The sequence below is a fragment of the Artemia sp. Qi Xiang Cuo genome, chromosome 12, assembly GCF_049724085.1.
Source record: "Artemia sp. Qi Xiang Cuo chromosome 12, ASM4972408v1, whole genome shotgun sequence".
In the NCBI taxonomy this organism is placed as follows: domain Eukaryota; kingdom Metazoa; phylum Arthropoda; class Branchiopoda; order Anostraca; family Artemiidae; genus Artemia; species Artemia sp. Qi Xiang Cuo.
The window spans coordinates 17,782,277-17,804,137 of NC_142805.1; the positions used below are offsets into that span (position 1 = coordinate 17,782,277).

General features: G+C 34.2%; 1 protein-coding gene across 6 annotated transcripts in view; it reads right to left on the minus strand.

The window, feature by feature from the left end:
- Egfr (epidermal growth factor receptor) overlaps positions 1 to 21,861 on the minus strand; it is a 202,134-nt gene that overhangs the window by 14,928 nt on the left and 165,345 nt on the right. For 5 of the 6 annotated variants that reach the window (XM_089098376.1, XM_089098378.1, XM_089098379.1 and 2 more), the window contains 5 exons: positions 21,306 to 21,585; positions 15,684 to 15,972; positions 14,632 to 14,862; positions 4,423 to 4,706; positions 858 to 1,191 (listed from right to left, as the gene is read on the minus strand). In XM_089098376.1, coding sequence (XP_088954502.1) covers positions 858 to 1,191; positions 4,423 to 4,706; positions 14,632 to 14,862; positions 15,684 to 15,972; positions 21,306 to 21,585 — 1,418 coding nt within the window. The remainder of the gene's footprint in view (positions 1 to 857; positions 1,192 to 4,422; positions 4,707 to 14,631; positions 14,863 to 15,683; positions 15,973 to 21,305; positions 21,586 to 21,861) is intronic. The other variant, XM_089098375.1, reaches the window with a different exon arrangement.

Genomic DNA, 21,861 nt, shown 5'->3' on the forward strand with positions numbered 1-21,861 from the left:
ATGGTTCTGAAGCGTCGGTGCTCCAAAAAAGGGAGGAGGATTTACTAGATATTTTCAAGAGAAATGGCCTAGGGGGTGTTTTGGGTACCCGACTGACTGACCGTATCTCAAACAGCAAGCTGTAGGAAGAATGCGGTTCAATCCCGTTTTCTACGGTTATAATGAGACAAAGGATGAGATGAAATAGCTTTTGAGAATATGAAACTGGTTCATGGAAAAATCTTGTGTGAACATAATGGAACACAAAATTGATCACTGGTGAAACGGGTAGCGGTGATATGACGGCCGCAGAAAATAAAACACATTTTTTTGGCTTTGGAAATCGACTCCTTTTTTTCTAGAATTTCATTTCCTTTTAGTCAAATAAAGGGGTTATTATCTAAGAAGAACTAAAAGAATAACTTAATATAATAATAATGAATGAATTACACTCAAATACTAATAAAAATAATATATCTAAGAGCGACGAACCAGAAGCTTATAGGCTGTACATATAACAAATTGAATTTATGAAAAATTAATATTAAATGATGCAAAATAAAAACTACTTAAAATAATTTTATCACCCTATCGGGGTAGGGGGTCTATCTCCCCGTGTCTCATTTGAGTGTTACCTTCCCGATGTTATCATACAAGAAATATACAAGGGATAAGTTTTTAAAACAGATTACGTTCTTTCAAACTTTTGGCCGACCACCCTCTCCTTACAAAAATAGTGATAAGACGTTTCTCTTTTAGATAAATTTTCCTGGGGAATCTCTCTATTTGAGTTTTATAAGCTTCACTTTTCTAAAAGTCAGTTCAGTTCACATTTAACCAAAAGGGGTGCAGAAGACGAGTGCAGCATGCAATTTTACCTGAACCAGCAATTGGGTCACCAATGTACCGCATGCTTGGGACACTATCCCTAAACCTTTGAGCCCTTCTATGCCTATCTTGCAGTGTGCTGCTAAAAGTACCGGTCATGGGTCCTGGGGATTCTGGAAAAGCGGAACTAAAATCGCTTCCAGCAATAGATGGTGCTTTCTTCGTAGGGGTATTAGGGGGAGGAGTTTCCGAAGAATTTGTAGTCATTGTTGTTGTGCTGCTCAGTGGTTGACGAGCTTTTGGGGTTAGATATTCTTCCGCGTCCATTATAATCTCAGGTCCGTCCATGGATGATGACAGGTTTCGGATAAGTTCTTTTTCGTCCTATAAAATATAAATAGTAGTTAGTCCTCAAGTACTTATTGGCCTCAATTTTGGAAAGGAATTAATTCCGCACTAGTCCATATTTGTCTCGTTGATTGATGCTTAGATTAGTTTTACTTGGAAACTCTATGAGATATGAGTATCAAGTGGAAGTCTTAGCAGATTTTTATGACGAGTACAGTGTTGACGCCAGGGTTGCCACGCTAGTGATTTGTTTTTACTTTTGTGATTTTTCGTTCCCGTTTGGCTATAATTTTGATGTAGTTATTTTTAGTGATTTTGCATAATTTAATTGCTTCTTTGCTTATTTCTGAGTTTTCTCTTCTAGATATTTGAGTTTTCAAATGTGTTTTAAGTTTCGAAAATCAGAAGTTAAATGTGCCCCCCCCCCCCCACAAAAAAAAAAAAATCTCAAATTTTTTGTTTCTGGGCGGGTCTTTCGGTCTAAAGGAAAAGATAATAAGCTTATTTTGCACGGAAAAATTCACAGGAGAAAGGTCTTGGGGCCACCTCCCACCTTCGTAATTCCATGATATTAACAATTTTGTTAAATTTTCTGTTATTTGTTATGTTATTCACCTATTTTATTGTGTTTTTTTTAATCCCTTCCTGTTAAAATGTAACAGCAAGTAGAGGTAAGAAACAAAGAAAATGAGAAAATGTAGTAAAAAAAATAGTAAAAGAAAATAAAAGGTAGAAACAGCAGTGGTAATAAAAATGGGTAAGGTTATCAATTTCGGAATGTAAATTTCTTTTCAATTAAACTTTTTCATGTTTCTTGTCTAAGAATACGCTAGAGATTGGAATCCATCTTTTGAGATTCCACACAAGTCTATTTTTAGCTTTTCTTCTAGTTTTATTCTTTTTTCTCCACTTTTTGTTTATTTATTTCTGGTTCTGTTCTTTCTCGTTTTCATCTGCGCTGGTCTGATTCAGGCGAAACAAATCCGAAAAAGGCTTGTGTCCATCTTCTACAATTTCATACAACTGTTTTTTATCTTCTCTTCATGTTTTTATTCTTTTTCCTCCCACTTTCTTTAGTTTCTCACTGTTTCTCTTTCGATTCTCACTGTTTCTGTTTCCGTTCTTTTTTCTAGTCATTTGCCTCAGAAACATTTATTTACTAAAAAAAAATTCTTCGGTCTGTCTTAGCTTTATAAATGATTTACTGATTGTTCAAAACTTAAACGGTCCTTAGTCAGTTTGCTTTTATAAGTATCCAATAAAGGTTTGAGTTTGTCTTTGCATTGTCACTTGTCACATTGTCACTAACATTAGTGTCAATCCATTAAAATTTCGGGGGAGGGCAAAATGCAGTTTTTGAAATCAAGATGGGAGGCAAGCTTGTCATATTTTTCAATGAAAATACAAAGATATTCTTAAATAAAAGCAGTTCAAGAAAGACATTTTTCAAAATTTAGGGAAGGGGGTCTAGGAGATACACACTGCATCTCCTCCCTCCCAATTGACGTCACTGACTATAAACTCTTTTTTTATAAATCTATCTTTTGCAATTCCATACAACTATCAGCCGAGACGGTAGTTTTTTTGTCTGTTACTTTCAAATAGATGAACAATTTGTCAATACACGCTTGCTTTTAATCTTGTGCATAATTAATATAAATATTATTTCATATTAGCTATTGACCTCCATGCCAGAAGGGATTAGTTGACCATCCAATAAGGAAAAACATCACCTTTAACACGGAAAAATTAGAAAACAAAAATAAAGATTTAAAATTGTGAAATGCAGTTTGATTGGTAAACAAGACACACCTAAAACCTCAATCTATTCAGCATAGTTTCTGACGGTCTTGCGAAAGGTTGCATTGTGCCGGCTAATTAAAGACAGTTAAGTAATTTCAGAACGTTGCGCAATTATTTCCGTTTTTGTCTTTCAGCTAAGGTCCATTTATTAGCCCTATCGGGCTCAAACAACATTCCCAAAGACCAATCGATCCGTTGGCACATCGACCCCTCCACAGTCTTACTTGAACTAAGACAAGTTTAGATAGAAGGTTATTCGTTATTACAAAAAAAGCTTACCCGTCGCGCGTTGCTGCGATCCCAACAAAAGGAAATCCAGGGAAAACTCCCCCTCCCTAGAAAATTCCTCCAATCGTATTAATAATGATTTACCTGCATTCTGCAGGTAGATTTTCCAGAATACTTTCTTTTCCAGAAAATTTAACTAAGTTAGGGAATAAAATCAAAAAAATCGGAAAAAAACTATAATAGACTGAATCAATAAGCTGTAAACTTTGGTGAAAATCAATAAGCTTTTCCGTGTTAGATACATAGTTAAATTGCCAAGTTCTGTCAAATGTCCATTTCCCAGATGTCTAAATTCTGCATATTCAAAGTAATTTTTCTTCCGTGATAGATTCCAGAGTTGTAAAGTTGACAGGTTCAAAGTAGGAAAGTTCCTATCATATCCTGGGTTTCCATATCCTAGGTTAACTGGTTATAAGCGAACAATCAAGATTGATTGAGTCAGTTCTGATTCTGTTTATGTCCTCGTCCCATGTACAATTATTGTTCAAACTGTATTATATGTACAAATAAACATTTTTTACTCTACACACAAACTTGACGCTAGACATCCTCCACGGGTCAAACTCAATATTGTAGACCAAGAGAAGATCACACTTTACACTAACATCAACTTTTTTCACACATGCTTTCCATAATAAAATTAATCCTACCCTGAATAAAGTTGTCGAAATTCAAGGAAAATTTCTGTTCATTTTAAGTTTCTTCTTAAAGTTCGTTCTTTACTTCTGTAAGAAAAACTTGTTTTATAAATCAATATTCGTTAGATCCAAGTCATTATATTATTAGTAGAGAAAGATGCTAGGCGGATAACTGTCCCCTTCTGCAACCCTTCGGCCTTAGTTACTGCAAAATCGTTTATTAAAATCAATCTTACAACATAATAAACAATCTATCCAAGAAGCAGAGGTTTTCCATAGCGTGGAAAAAAACTTATTAACACAACTTGGAACACTACAAAAATGGAGAGACTGATAGAAAAGCTGAATCAAAAAATGTTTGGGGTGTTTTCGTTTGTTGTTGTTTTTTTTTAACCTAAAAAAAGAGATTAATTTCGTTTCGTTGATGGTATTCGAGAAAATATATTCAGAGTTGAACAGTGTTTTGACGACATTAATACTAATGCAAAAAATGTGAAAGATGCATTATAATATGAAATAATTAGCAAGAAGGTATTACCTGTGGGGAATATGAAGGTAACCTCATCAGCTTGTCCCCAGGAATAACAAGATATCTCCCAGGGTCCCTGGCCATTTTGGCAAATTCTTCTGCAAGCTCTTTAAAAGATGGTCGACTCTCTGCGTCCAACATCCAGCATTTCACCATAAGCATGTAAACATCAATGGTGCAAATTGGAGGTTGCACAAGCCGTTCACCACGCTCAAGGAGGTCGGGAACTTCTCTTGCACTATACTGCTCATAGGGACGGCAACCATAAGTCAGAACTTCCCATACTGTAACTCCTTAAAAAGAGCAAATAAATGAATTTGGGGGGGGGGGAGAGTGGAATAACAAAAATTATCTTTGATAACCTTAATACGAAGTGCCAATAAATTCAAATACAATTTAGATCTTTGAAAGCCCGAGCCCCTGGTTGGGCACGTCAGGCACCCTTAGCGTGTCTTACACCGTGAAATATACTGAAAAAAAAAAAATGAATAAGCAGGATTTTTCACAATTAGTAGAATATTAATCCTTAAACATCTTAACAAGGCCATTAGAAATTTCATTGACATAGAGGGGAAATTTGTCAAAATCAGAGGAGGGAGGGGTCTTCTCGGATATACAGTCGCTCAAATTACATAAACAGTCCTTGGACCATTATTTTTCATCACATGGGTTGTAGCCTAGCAGGGGTTAGCAAAATCCTATAGAAAAGGGTTTGCAACCAGTTATAAAAACTAAAAACAAATGCACAATAGCACCTTTTATTAATTAAGTAATAGATTCCAATCAAGGGCGTATCCAGAGGGGTAGTGAGCTTAACCCCACCCCATCAGAAATTTTTGTCTGACCCATAAAAACGTAACAAAAATGCATATAAACCCCGAAAATAATACCCCTCCCCCCAACAACAAAAATCATGGATATGATTTTGATTCCAATCAAATGCATAGGTGCATGAATATATATACACAAACAAAATCAAAATTTTCGGCTAAAATTATTATTTATTTTACGAAAATTTGGGGTTGACGCTTTTTTCATTAATTTTTGGGATTTATATGGTTAAAAAGGTTGTGAAACGAGGCTTTGGAAAATTCCTCTAGAAAATACCCAGGATAATTCTTTGAGATTCACTTATTCATACGTGGTAACGAACTGTAAGTAAGGAGTGACTCGGCTCAATAGTAACTAAATCTCTAACAGATAACAATAGATACATCAGAGGATTCAGCATATCAGAGAACCCTACTGTATAGGATTCAAACTCTTATACACAAAATGTGGAATTTTGCAAATTTTTTTTCCAGAAGAAAGATCACGGATGATTGTTTATTCGTTTGTTGATTTTTTTCCATGGGTAATCGTATTGAACCAGTGATCCTAGAAGATCGAGAGGGCTCATTTGATCGGAAATTAAAAGTTCTAGTGTCCTTCTTCAGTGACCAAAAAATTGGAGGGCAACTAGACCCCCTTTTCTCCCAAAGACATCTGTTCAAAGTTTTAAGATAGCCATTTGATTCAGTATAGTTGAAAGGTCCATTAACTAGGTTATACCTTTGGGGATGACATGACTCTCCATTGTCTCTGGGGAAAGGATTGAAGTTACGTAATGTTTCCATTGCTCACATGTGGTTTTGTTATATGCAAATACACGAAAATTGTTCAGGGGTTATATTCTGTGTCGGGAGAATTTTCTAAGGAGAGAATTTGATAGTTGTATTAAATACCCCCTACCTAATATTCTTCATTTAAGTAGAAACTAAGTATAACCGTTTTTTTGTCAATGTTTTTTTGACAAACAAATCTGAGCTATATATTTGGACATTAGATTGGTGGGGGAAAGTACCTCTGTAGTTTCCATAACTTGGTTAATAAAGTTTTATATTTTCATCACATTTTTTTATATTTCATTAGGAATGAGCGTCAGAGACAGACCCGCTATTATTTACCCCCACCCACCCTACCCCATAATGTGGAAATATTTAGCCCAATTTTGTTTCTAAAGTATTACATTTTAATCTTACTTTGGTATACTTCAATAGGATTGAGCGTCAGAGAAACATATATGACGAATATTACGTAGGGGGTATTTCATATAAGTATCGAGAATTTTTGGGGAGGAAATTTTATACGAGGGTGGGAGAGGGTATACCCTGGCAGGATTTGAAAACATGTCAGAAATTAAATAAAAAACAAGTTTTGTAAACTGAAAGTAAGGAGCAACACTAAAACTAAAAACGAACAGAAATTATTCACTATATGAGGGGAGCTACTCCTATCTCGACCCTCGCTCTTTACACTAAAATTTGACTTTTTGTCACAACTCTTTAAGAAAGACTGCATACAAACAAGGCCCATTGATTTTGAACGAGAAGTATTTATAAAGAACTTTAAGACTTTAACGTAAAGAACGAAGGGTTGAGGAAGGGGCAGCCCCCCTCAGATACAGAAAAATTTCTGCTCGTTTTAAGCTTAATATTTCTCCTTATTTTAAGCATAAAAACTTTTTTCTTTTAATTTTCTTAGCTAATAGAACAATAAGACCCATTCCCACTGAAATTTTGCTAAGATCAAGATTTAACTAGCGTAATTTGAGCCAAGCAGATTTTTCAGTTTTTCGATTGGTTGAAAAATTCTATGAAAATTTCTAATTGGCTCAAATTAGTGCTAGCTACATCTCGGTATTAGTAAAATCTCAGGTGTGAATGGGATTTAATTAGGTTTTGAACCATGGCAAATGTAAAAATAGGAAGGAATTTAGCTTCTTTTTGAGACGCCAATCTGTAGTCATTCATTTGCAATTGACTTATCGATTACGTTAGTATGGTATTATATTGAGGCGTATTTCAATGCCGTCCATTATTCATGATGTCATGATAAGAATGTCCATTAACCTTATCAAGATAAGAAATTTCAGTCTCGTTTTATCTATGACTGTTTATCTTTTTAAGTGTAAACTTCTACTATGTATTAAACATTCACAAAAAATAAAATACATTTGTTAAGTTTTAGCCTTGGGCAATTGACACTGATATTGCGCCATTCCTATAATTTATATGCATTAGGGGGGACACTGTCAAAAATGATATGCACCAGGTGGCACACAACACACACAGGGGTGGATACAGAATTAATATTTTTTTTTAAAGGGGGGGGGGGAGGCAACAAAGAACTCTGAGCTCATCCAATACTATGTTATGCTCCTCCACTCTGTGATTTATGCAACTTTCGACTTTCTAGGCGACAGGAGCCCCTAAAAGCACGTCCTGGATCCACCCCGGACAAAAGATGGGAGAACTATACCACGCGTGACTTCAATTGTGCTTTACGGTGTTTAATGGTTTATGGTTGGGGGTTTGAGCTAGGGATCACTCATTGATATTTTTAACCCATCCACTCTGTAATTAACACAACTTTCGACTTTCTAGAGAGGGGGGTTACCTGCTGCTAGAACCACCCCGGAACATACCTCGGACCATACGTAAGAAAACTGTTCCGCACGCGAGTTCAGTAACACTGTTCGCAGGGTCATATCCAGGGGTGTTATCTGGTTTGACCCCCTCCCCCCTACCGTCCCGAAATGTTTGTCTGACTCGTACAAAAGTAACCAAAATACGTGTAGACGAATGTTTTGTATTTTGTACAGTACATTTATCCCCTCCACAGTGGCATAATTTAGTCAAAATCCTAGGAGGGGAGCAAATTTGGAGCCAATTTTCCCATAACAGTGAAAACAGAAAAATGATCCATACATTGCCATAAAGGCAAAGCTATACTAAAGAAAACTGAATTGTTTCTCTGGATACTTGAATTATGCAGGCTTATATTAATTTTGACAAGATTTTTTGCAGGAACTAAATTTCAGCTGGGGGGAGGGGGCAGACTGAGGTCTGGGGGGAATTGCCCCCTTACCCATAGCAAATTACGCCCCTGTCCCTCCGCCGAACAAAGATTTTGAATACGGCCCTGGTTGTGTGTGATTTAACACTCTGTCTCACTCTTCCTCTGCACTAATCCCAGCAGAGAGGGTAGCCTAAGAGGGCAGATTAATTTTTAAGTAGGAGGAGGGGTCGCGCCTGCACCGCGGCTGGGGAATTACCCACTTAGATCCAATTTTTCACTTTGATTCGTCTTTTCTTGCTTATATTTGAGGTGCGAGGGGGCGCTGTAATTAATTTTGCTTAACCCTAGGATTGGTTCTGCCCATAATATAGATACTTAAAATATCCTAGCTACCCGACCATTTGAAAGATGCTTTATCAACACTTTTGAAGATGATAAAGTATATCAGTGATTCAACACAGGCGTCTCTGCCCTAAACATCTACGCAAATTGCCAGCTTAACATTACAATTCACTATTACAAACATAAATTTAGATTTTCTCGCCATGCTTCATCACAATTATCACACCTGTCACTGTTATACCTTGCTCAGCTAATTGTAAAAAGAAGTAAATGTTGTAGTTCTGGCAGATGGCATAAGTTATAACCATTTGATGTACTTTATAAACCCCATACAGCATTATGATTATTTTTTGTCCTTGTTTGAGGTATCTGTAAGAATTCATCATGTATATTTATATAAGTAGGATGAGTGGCTGTAAAAATTAGTCTTCACTGCTTCCGGAAAAAAAATTACCATTACTATACTGATATATAATTAAATAGCAGGAATCATTAGCTTTTTAAGAAACGGAGGACGAAGGGCGCGCGTTCACGAGAAAGTAAGGGGGCAGAATTTCTTTCGTTTTTTTTCGAAGATACGAAAAAAAAATCAAAATCTTTGGGCGGGGGAATTTTTTTGGAATGAATATACCTAAAATGTATTTTTTAATCTAGACAGGCCTAATTGGCACATGGCTCGAAGATATTGGTGTATTCGTGGAAATTAAGAAGGGAAAAAGATGTATTTTTCAAAATCTTGGGGTGAGAGTCTTGTTTTGTTTTCAATTTTTCAATGAAAACACAAATAAAACATTTTACAATAAAAGTACCAAAAAATATTTTGTTCAAGATCTAAAGGTAAGGGGGGCAAAAATTTTGCGGCGCTAATGCCCCCTCCCCCAAATTGACGGTCAAGTGTTAAATAAATAAAAAAAAACAGATAAAAAGAAAGGAAGTAAACTTTTCATAGAGGAGGATCAAAGACTCGAACAAAATCATATTTCAAAAAATCTTAGGGGACTAATGCTCCCCTCCAAATTGGCAGTCAATTGTTAACTAAACAAAAGATTAAAAGAGAGGAATTAACTTTTCATGGAGGGGAATCAAAAGTAAAAAAAAAAATAGATTTTGAGTTCATCTATCCTAATGGGTCCCCCGACCGCTATTTGGAAAATCAGTTTAAGCACGAAAAAACGGCATTGTTGATTATCCGATAATTAGACATCCAGATCTTAAATTCGACCCTTTTTTATTATGGACAATCAATAAAACGTAAGGATAAAATCACCAAATTATGCTTACTCCTTTATTGAAATAAAATCTAAGAATAGGATTCTACAGAAACTTATTTGAGATATAAAAAAGAAGACAGAGATGCAAGAAATTATGGAAAATTGTAAGTATATATATATATATATATATATATATATATATATATATATATATATATATATATATATATATATATATATATATATATATATATATATATATATATATATATATATATATATATATATATATATATATATATATATATATATATATATATATATATATATATATATATATATATATATATATATATATATATATATATATATATATATATATATATATATATATATATATATATATATATATATATATATATATATATATATATATATATATATATATATATATATATATATATATATATATATATATATATATATATATATATATATATATATATATATATATATATATATATATATATATATATATATATATATATATATATATATATATATATATATATATATATATATATATATATATATATATATATATATATATATATATATATATATATATATATATATACTTTGATGTGTTTGAGGATACGAAAAATTCCGGTTCCATTTCCTCTACGGAGAGGAACTTGCAGGTAAGAATAGATTGATAGGAAGGTCATTGTTACGTATATGAAGCAAAACGGAAGAAAAGTTTAAAAATAGTATCAGAGCCATGCAACCGAAATATCTACTACAAGAAAACAGCACTATATAAAATTCTGTAAAAGTTAAAGGTCGGTTAAAAGAGCCGTGGTTGAGTGGATGGTATCTCTCCTCACGTTTAGGCTAAACGGTAATATGGTATTAAAAACAAACAAGAATAAAAAAGAAGTTTATTCAAATGAAAGTAAAGAATGACATTAGGACATAAAAAAAAAAATTGGAAATTCCATAAAATTTTATGTCAAAAATTAGGATATAAAATAGATCAAACTGGAAATTCATTGAGACAAGTGGGGTCGAACTTGCCAACCTTTAATCAGGAAACATAGCTCTCTCCAACACGTTATCCCAAGGTACGAGGTTTGATAATTCTTCTATGACTCTACTCATTTACTATAATCAGTAGAATTTCAATGACTAGAATTTTAATAGGCCTAGTAAAATTTTCAAAATATAGAAAATCGGTTCTCTATTTTCAATAGGTTCTCAAAAATATAAATGTTTTTACATTTATAATTTTAATAAATCAAATAATATTAACATTTTGATTACTAAATATCAGTATATGTATATGTAACTTATTTGAGATATAAAAAAGAAGACAGAGATGCAAGAAATTATGGAAAATTGAATTTTGGTAGCCCAAAATTTGTTTGGTAGAGCCTCTACCGTACACTCAAACTAAAATAAGCATTGGTAGTAATACGACCAGCGTTTTTAAAAGGGCTAGATTTTAAAAATACCCTTTTTGGTATTCTCATATTAAAAAAAATAAACAATGCCCCCCCCCCCCACACACAACATTCTGAACAATACATTTTTTCTTATCTTCATTTAAAAATCGAAAAAATGCGTTACATACGCTTTGTGAATTGGCAAGCCATATCTATTATTAAAGAAAACCATCATCAGCAGTTTGAAAAGATAAGGTACCATACTCTGTTAATTGGTGATATGGTGGTTATACTAATTGAATAGTTTTTATATCCATGGAGGTTTAGTCCTGTGTTTTGATGGCTTTCATCCATATCCTTTTCTTCTCCTTTTAATCCTGCCTTCCATTTTTCATTCTTTGTCATTTTTTTTCGGTTATTTTGGTTTAACTAAAAATTGTTCTTTCCTTTTTTTGTAACAGTCTTACTGAACTTGTTCAGGTGTGATTCCCAAACCCTACAAGCGATATGTTCAATTCTATACCTGGTGGGAGAAAATGCCCTGTTAGAAGTAGTATTAGAAGAGGCCCAATACGGCACAATTAATTTTTCCAAAAATTCTTGATTTGGCTGTCGTTTTCAGAAAGAAGCCTACATCGCTGTGAAATTGAGCTAGGAAATACTTAGAAAATTCCAACTAATATTGGATTTTCATTAAATTAAATGCTACTGAAAGAAATTTAGCCATTATTTGAATAACAAGAGTCTTATTATTGAGTTATAGGTCGCCTAATATCATTTTTGAATTTTGGAGCATAGCGAATTATGCTTCTTCTTAAAGATTAACGTAGATTTCAAAAGCACTTGAGAATTTGTGGAAAGGTTTATTGAAGAATATGGCATAATTTAGCTGAGAGAATGTGTACAAAAAATAATGAATTCACTAAAAAGAGTGACTAGATTCTGAATTAATTAATTATTCTAATTATTTAATTAAACTATATATAAGTTAAGAAAGACTAAGTCGGGAGTATCCTAAATATTCCATATTCTAAATACTGGTCGGGGAAGTTTTGCAGCCTAGTTTTATTGCAGGGAAATTGGTACATCGGTGTCTTGCAAGATATTTTGGAAAGCAATCAAACAATTCATGGTAACAAACTGTAAGTAAGGAGCGACCCAGCTCAATAGTAACCGAAACTCTAAAAAACGGAATTTGATACCAATAGATACATCGAAAGAGGATCGTTATTTACTTGGGAGGATCTTTCCATGGAGGAATTTTTCATCGGGGAAGGGAATTTTCTAGAAGGAAGCCAGATTTCCCATCGTAATTTAAAAAACAATCAGAAATTAAATAAAAAATCAAGTTTTTTTACCTGAAAGTAAGGAACAACATCAAAACTTAACACAAACAGAAATTATTACTTATATGAGGGAAGTCTTGCCCACGTCAATATCACGCTTTTAAAACTAAAGTTTTTTTTATTAATTTAAAAATATATATCAATTCTAATTAACCGGCCTGTCGGATTCAGTGTCATTTTTAAAGAACTGGAAAAAAAAATCGAACTTTAGCGTAAACAGTGAGGTATTGACTCGGGGGCGAACCCCCTCATACACGTAATAATTTCTGTTCGTTTCAAGTTTTGATGTTGCTCCTTACTTTTAGTTGAAAAAACTTGTTCTTTTTTATTTAATACTTCACAAGATTGAATTTACAAAGACCTTCCTAATACTACTACTACATGAAATTGAGAAAAAAAACATATCAAACTTATTAAGCACTGTGTAAAAATTGAAAACCTAATGGAATCTTATTAAAATTATGATATTCTCACACTTGATGGATATTTCCAAGAAGAGTTCTCTCATGAATGAGCAGAAACATGCAAATACGGAAAAGTCGGTGACATGAAGGGGTGAGTCTTAGAGAAAGGGCGACTGCCTATGATTCATAGAACACTTGATGTAATGATTGTTATTATAGGTTCGACCTGTGGCGCTAATCTCTTTATCAGAGTCCATTAGTCAAGGCCCAGCACCTGGGAAAGCATAATGTTTTTCTTTGTTTCTGGTTCTTGGTTTTAAGGTTTCTGCATTCAGATTTTTTTGGAGTAAAGACACTAATGTTTATCAACTAAAGAATGATGTATTTGCATTATTTGTTTTTATTTAAAAAACAATAAAAATAAAATCGCGAAGAAAGGAGAAAACGAGGACAATAAATAGCCAGTGAAAACAATTGAAAAATTATGCAAATATTTCGGTCAAGACCTCCGTTTGACCGCCCTCAGTTCAGAATAAAACTGATAAAAATATAAAAACGAAACCTTAAAACAAAACACAAAACCAAAATAAGATGACCCTTTCTGAGTAGCGATGAAAGGGTAACGGTTTAATTATTTATTTAAAAAATAAGGTTCATTTGAAAAGCAACACCTTACCCGTAGAGTGGCGTTAACCATGGAGAGGCTAAACCAGACTCAACAAGGGCCTTTTTTAAGCATAAAGTTAGTTTTTATGGTTTTATGGCTAGTTTTTATAGTGAGTTAGTTGGTTTAATTATCTTATGTGGCAGCTTTCGAAAATTTTAGAGCCACTTCTTCCATGTTTAGCCCTCAAATTTTAAGACAATTCCTGATTCGAGGAAATTGTGCCCAAAACCAGAATACTATTCCTGATATAAACCTGTGTTGAGTTTTATGTTGGTGGTGTTTCCACATGGTGGGTGTCTGTTGTTGGGGTGTCACAAAAATGTCTAGATGTTTCCTTTTTCTTATCTAGTCCGAAACCACAGTAGACAGAATATACAGTAAGCTTATCGCAGATCATTTCTGGTCATCGTGAACAAAAAGCTCCTCCCACTTCTTTCTGCATTAGCTTGTTTAGCCTTTTTTATAATGGGTTTTTGTCCGGGTTTTTGTACCAGTAAGCTTATCGCAGATCATTTCTGGTCATCGTGAACAAAAAGCTCCTCCTACTTCTTTCTGCCTTAGCTTGTTTAGCCTGTTTATAATGGGTTTTATAATGTCCGGGTTTTTATAATGGGAGAGATAGAGAATGATCATACTGTCTAATTATATAAACTGTGTCCGAAACATAGCATTTGCAGTAATTTTCCGTAGATCGAAGTAACTTACAGTCTACTGTTGTGTTTTGTGTGTATACACCAGAAGTTACTATCACCTAATATGCTCAGCAACCATAATGAGCCACAGTTGACAATAGTAAGTGGGTTGAACAAAAATGGTAAAATTGGCGGAGCCAAATATTTTCAAGTTTCTAAATTTGGAATGATTATAGTAAATTTTAGTAAAAATACTTGAAGGGTGGGACAGCCCCTCAATAATATTCGCTCGAACAGCTCTATTGGGTCCAAAATTATCTAATTTACTTACCAAAAGCCCAAACATCTGATTTATGTGTAAAAATCCTGTGTTGTATGCATTCAAGGGCAAGCCATTTGATCGGCATTTTCCCACCAGCTGCTTTATATTCATCTTCATTAATATCCAAAAGTTTTGCCAAACCGAAATCTGTTATTTTTACACAACCGGGATTTTGAACCAGAACATTCCGGGCAGCCAAATCTCTGTGCACTAAGCGCTGCTCTTCTAGATAAGCCATACCTGAAAAGACATAAATTAAAACTAATACAGACAAAATATTTTTCAGTAAACTCAAGCGGAATATAATATATCTCACTCAGACGAACTTACTCCACACTGCCCCCAATATTTTGGACAAAGACAATTTCAAATAGCCATTCACTGGGCTATTTTTTTAGATATGCCGTACTGTAAATGAAATAAATTAAATGCTAAGTTAATTAGTCATCAAATAATTAATTAATTATCAAATAAAAAATAATTAATTAATTAATAATCAAATAAAAATTAATTAATTAATTAATAATCAAATTGAAATCCCAACACCAAAGAGAAAAAGAGATATTAGGATACGGTCTGGTAGACATGTGTTAAAAAGAGACTTTAATCTCATCAGTTTGGTTTCATGTTAGCCAAACAGATTATTATGAGACAAACTATTAGCCAATCACATTATTTTGATACACGTTCTATTCAAATTTATTTATGAGTCAAACTCTGGGTCAGCAAAATTAAAAGTTTTTTATTCACAGCATTATTTACAAGTGAACTCTCTGTTTCTACATGGTTAGACTACTTCAAACAGAATCTTTTTTATTGAGTCCAGCCAAAATATGCCTGACATGAGCAATACAAAAAAGCAACGCTTGGACAATCAAATAAAATAAAATGAAATTAAAGTTGTTTTGCGAGAGAGATATTAAAAAAAAAAAAAAAAAAAAAAAAAAAAAAAAAAAAAAACTTCACTCTTCACTGAGCGAAGCTTGGTTTCCTGGTACTTTGATATTAAAAGTGATAATAGAAATACCCAATACCGAACAATAATTCAAAAAAGAACATACCTCTCGCAATTTGTGTACACCAATTTAGTAATGGCTTAGATCCAATTTTGTCTTTGTTATTCCTGACGTAGTCAAGAAGACAGCCAAGGGGCATAAGCTGGGTGACCAACATCATCTGTGATGTCATACACACTGCAAGGAGTTGGAGCAAGTTGGGGTGCTCCACGCTGGCCATAATATAGGCTTCGTCAAGAATTTCTCGATTAGCCGTTGATGTCGCTGTTCCTTCTCTAAGAACCTTGATGGCAACAGGAATTTTAACGTTGTCGTTTTCTGGAACCCAAACACCCTGTAAAAAAGAAAACATTACAAAGTACTAAAAATAGCAAGAGTATTAATTATTGCTCTATCAATAGGCAAACAATTCAAAATCAAAGAACGTGATGCGTAGTTTCCTCAGTTTTGAGGTAGACAGGCACACGCACAAAAGTTTGTTTCAGGGGGTAGAGCAGAACTTCTAAAAAAAAGCACGAAAAACAGGTAAATTGCTTGAAAATATATAAGAAACTATTGAAAAATTCGTCAAATATCAGCGTTTTGTTTTTAGAGGTAAAGGGACTGCGAGATCCCACCCTGAAGGGGATAAAGCCAGACCTAGGCGTGTTTATTCATTTCTTTTTCTAATTGGAAATCAGCCCCACTGTACGTTTTAAACATATGTATATATATATAAAAACATATGTATATATAAACTATATATATATATATATATATATATATATATATATATATATATATATATATATATATATATATATATATATATATATATATATATATATATATATATATATATATATATATATATATATATATTCTGCCGAGACTTGGTCGCTGACTCAGAATCAGACGTTGAAGGTAGATGCCATCCAGACGAAACACCTCCGAAAAATCGAAAGCTCCCGATGGCCCGACAGGGTACGAAATTCGGAAATCCTCAGGTCCTACAAACTCCCACCCCTGTCCGAGCAGCTTGAGTCTCGCTCGCTGCGTTGGTATGGTCATCTGCTCCGTCTGCCTGCCCAAACACCCGCCCGGCTCATCTTCGATTTCGACCCAGCTGCAAACGGCTGGAGGCGTCCTAGGGGAAGACCACGCACCAGATGGGTGGACGTCTTCCGTGATCGGCTCGCCTCCAGAAACATCAACCCGGCTGAAGCGACAACCCTCGCCATGAACCGACCACTCTGGAGAAGACTGACGGCACTGACGACTGGTTCCCTCTACGCTGGCAACGCTGCCGAGCAAGAGCTTTAAGTAAATATATATATATATATATATATATATATATATATATATATATATATATATATATATATATATATATATATATATATATATATATATATATATATATATATATATATATATATATATATATATATATATATATATATATATATATATATATATATATATATAACAGGGCGATTTAAAACAATGGTGGCTGATTTCCGATTGATTAATTTTAACCTGTAATTTGTTAAATGCGGACCTTATTTCTTTTTTTTGTCGACTCTGTGGAGTCCCACATCGCCTTATTTCAATTGTGGGTTTTGTCATATTTGAATGAACTCTCTATTCTTCTGTCTCTTCTCTTTTTTTCCTCTCTGTTTTGTGAGCATATATTTTGCATTTTATGTGCTTAAATGATTAATAGTTTAATATTCGAAAGTGTTGTTTTGTGATCCCCCGCCTTTACGGACCTTTACGGCACCTTTTTAGGGATCAGTGATTGTGTTATTAAATTGTTTTTGAGGTTGTTCTTTGGCTGAAAATATATATTATCTTATTTATCAATTTCAAACAGAAAATACCCGAACATAGAATTTTCCGCATTGTTCGTTTTGATTAGCTGCTCTAAATAAGAGCTGCATACACCGTGCAACCCTACTAAAGGCATAGGCGGAGTCGGGTTTCCAGATTTGAAATCCCTCTATGAAAGACTGATCTTCCTGGGGAAGACATCCCTAGAAGTTTCTCATTTGTCATTTTCAAAAGAAGGTTCAACAGTCATCTAGTACCTCGATAAAAAGTAACTGCAAATAAGATATATAATTATACCTGGCACCATGAATTTATATATATATATAAAAATAAAGAAAAAGCAAAATCGCACTAAAAATCATCTGGATTGCTCCTACATTATAAACTATATATAACACCGTAAATGTCCGAAATATGGTTAATGTCGACATTCACCGTTAGTGTCCGAAATTCCTTTTTCTCTGTTTGGATTCAATTAGCTTTGCGAGTCAGCTTTTTCAGTCTTATGCAAGTTATTATGGTAAAATTTAAGGTTAGGTTAAATTCGGTTATAATTATCAGAAATGGGTTAAAAACCTAACCAAATCTAAGCTAACCTAACTTGTCATCATCAAACCTTGCATTAAACTGAAAAAGTTGCCTGGCAACGCTGACTAAACCCAAGGAGAATAAAGGTATTTCGCACATTCACGGTAACATATATACAATTATACATCGTCGGGTCCTGCTGAAGACCTTATATATTTGGATAAAATGGGTCAGGTTTTCAGGGCAAAGAACTCGGCTGGAACATCATAAAAGCTTTTTATAAAAGGCACTCTTTGAAAATATGGAATATTCTTTTTTTTAATTTTTTTTAAAGTTATGTCACGGCATATATCCAACACATATTAAACACTTAAACCGTGTTATGTCCAAATTTCCAAAGGTCGTCTCTAGGGAGAGAAGAGGTTTTAAACTTTTGATCCTCTTCCCCCTGAAATATGAAGAGGTCCATAAAAATATAAACTTTAAGACTATTGAAAAAAGAATATTTTCCTTTAATCAGTTAACCTCCCCCCCCCCCCAATCCATGAAAAGGCCCTAATGCTGTACTTCAAAGCATTTCAAACTTTTATATAATTCTAAATAGCAGACTTAAGCCCACACTTTTGACTAAGCCCATAAACATCTTACGTTTTAAGCAAGGCTGAAGGCCTGTTCTTCCACCTTTGCAACAATAACTGTATCTTTTGGAAAAGGCTAAAATGTACATTTTGCAAGATGAACGTCTGACCCTCTTTTTTTAGCACTTCTCCTGTTACGTAATGCATATTTTAAACAGACATGGGTATTTGCTTTCCAGTTTTTAGGCGAAGAAAAACTTGCGAAATGACAAAGTTTGCAAATTTAAAACACCTTGGAAACAAGCAGATGTAACTAGGAAATTGTTTAAAGATTTAAGTACTAATAAGGTTTTAAATGCTATAGGTTTACGAATAGTCTAGCGATCGTGCATACACTGTTGATTCAATTTGAGACAACATAGTTTTCAATAGAACCCAGGTGTATTGGCACCCAGTACCAAGTCAGGAACGGAGAGGGGGAGGAGGAAGGGGGTACCTGGTTTGATCCCCCTAAAAAAATCTGAATTGTAAAAAAGTAACAAACATAAATATAAACAAATTTTTGATGCGTCTTGTAAAGTTTTTTTGTAACCGAATTTAGTGCATCCATGGGCAAATAAAAGCAACTGACAATGTCTCTTTTTGAACCAATGCTCTACATGGCCACGGGAGAACAGAAGCATTTCCCTTATAAGCCTCATTGCCCCGAATAAATTGTTCAAAAATAAGCGTAACGCTAATTCATGAACGAATTCAGCCCCCCCCCCCTAGACCTTCAAATTTACGTGGAAGGTGATTTCCTGGCATAATTTGAAAAACAGTCAGAAATCAAATTTAGAAAAAAAAGTTTTTTCAATTGAAAGTAAGGAGCATCATTAAAGAGAGCTGCCCCTCGCTCTTTGCGTTAAAACTTTGTCCCAATTCCTTAAAAAAGACTAGCCTGCTCAAACACAAGGGACATTGATTTTGAATGAGAAGTATTTTAAAGAGCGTAAAGAGCGAAGGTTGAGAAAGGGGCAGCCCCCCTCATAATACAGAATAATTTCTGTTCGTTTAAATTTTAACGTTGCTCCTTACATTCAGCTGAAAAACTTTTTTTTTCTATTTAATGTCGGAAAAGAAGGGAAGGACTGAAAACATGGGGGAGGACAACAGTGGTATAAAGAGAACCTAAAATATCACGACGATAGATACCAGGTAGAAGTACTATTAAACCAAATAAACCTAATTGAACCAAATAAAATTTCTTCTTGAATATTTAGAATTCTTAAACTCTAAATTATTGTTACATATTTTGCGGGCAAATGCAAGTACCCCTTCTAGAAAAAGGAGCTTCTGGAAGTTTGATGAAAGACCGTAATTAATCCTCTCCAAAGTTTATTTGAAATAACATCACTGTTTTACAGTCATGTAAAGGTAACTACTGAATACTCAACCCTCAATACTTAATGCTCAACCCTTGCTCTTTACGCTAAAGTTTGAGTTTTGTCCAGATTCTTTAGGAAGGACTACTCAAAAGGGACGTTGATTTTTAATGCCAAGTATTTTAAAGAGCGAGGGCTGAGGATGGAGCAGCCCCCCTCATATACAGAATAATTTCTATTCCCCCAAAAATCCCCCCGAAGTTTATTTGAAATAACGTCACTGGTTTGGGGTCAGGTAAAGGTAACCACTGAATATTTCCTGATTGTTAAAACTGAACCAAACTGTATATCTCAAATACAAATAAGGTAGCAAGCATATCATTAGCACATATTTAAATGCATTTCATTGATTAACGAGCCAAGAATATCTCAGATCTAAAAGACTGGATTTTAGAAGTATTTTCTATTAGATTGCTTTTTGGTAGGCAGAAATACAAAGCAATTATGTAATCAGACAGCGCGGAATATTAATAATGATATATTAGCTATCATTCTTAAAGTTGATAATTACACTTGTCAAATTAAAATTGGTTTATGATAGAGAATCGATAACAACCAATGATTTAATTTCTCTTTTAAATTAAACGTAAAAACACATTCTTACGAATGGAAGTAAAGTGTAAAATAAAAGTTTAAAACGAACAGAAAATATTCCACATATGAGGGGACTACCCTCCTCATCCCCTCACTCTTTATTCTAAAGCTTCATAGTGCTTTGCTGAATGCATTTGTGAGTGCAACAAATGAGGCGATTGGGTAACTTCAAGCCTTTTATTTACCAATAGCCTTTTAAAACATCCGAAATGATAATTTATTGTTTAAATTAAATGTGCATCAATTAGCTCTTCTATTCCTGAGAAATTCTGAAACTTACTTTTTATCCCATTCCAGTTGCCCTTGTATTTAGGCAATCGTTCTTAAAGCCACGGCATTTTCAGCAAGGTCTGATTATTAACGCACGTTAACGTTTTCACTTAATAATAACTTCTACTTATTGCACACCCACAAATTGATTTTTGCCCAGGGCCGTATCCAGGATTTTTTTCGGGGGGGGGCGAAGGATCTTCTTTTCGTTTTTTACAAAAAAAAACCTTTAAAAGGGCATCCAAAATTTCTTTATATTCATTTTTGTTGTTTTCACAAGTCGGGACAAACATTTCGGAAGGGAGAGGGGGGGTCAAACTCCCTAATCCCCCCTAGATATGGCCTTGCTTTGCCGTCACGGTTGCACCAGATTCTCAACACGTCATCAGATTTTTCATTCCATGAGAACTTGGGTTATGAGCAAAAACACGGAAGACAAAAACAAAAAGACCGATTCTCACCTTGTACACCGTACCAAAGGCTCCGTATCCTAAAATTCCACCTTTCCGAAGCTCAATTTCCTTAACAATCCTTAACTTGGCCAGGTTGGGCTTCACATTGCTAGGCTTTAGCGGTTCAAGGTCATCCCTACCACTCATAACTAGTGTCATCTTAGCAGTGTTTTCCTTGGATTTAGCTCGTTGATGCCATTGATATCCAAAACAAGCCAGAAATATGCCAAATATGAAAACACAGCCGAAAACACCCGTCAGGATAGCAGCAAGTTGCTCATGGTCGTCACTAAGGAAATAACAAAAGTAAACACTATACACTCAGTAAACACTAAAGTAACAACTTAGTAAACACTTGAAAAAATGCTGAAGTTTAAGCACCATTTAATTTACGGTGTTGCCACTCGTACACAAAAAAAAATCATCCGAAGATCACTAGGCTCAAGACAAAGCGATAGCCCACCAGTTATTTATTTTGATTTCTTTGTATTGTAAGCATCTCATTTGCTATAACTTCATTCCTCGTGTGAGCCTATTTAATGTCGGTCAGGGTACTGTACAGAGT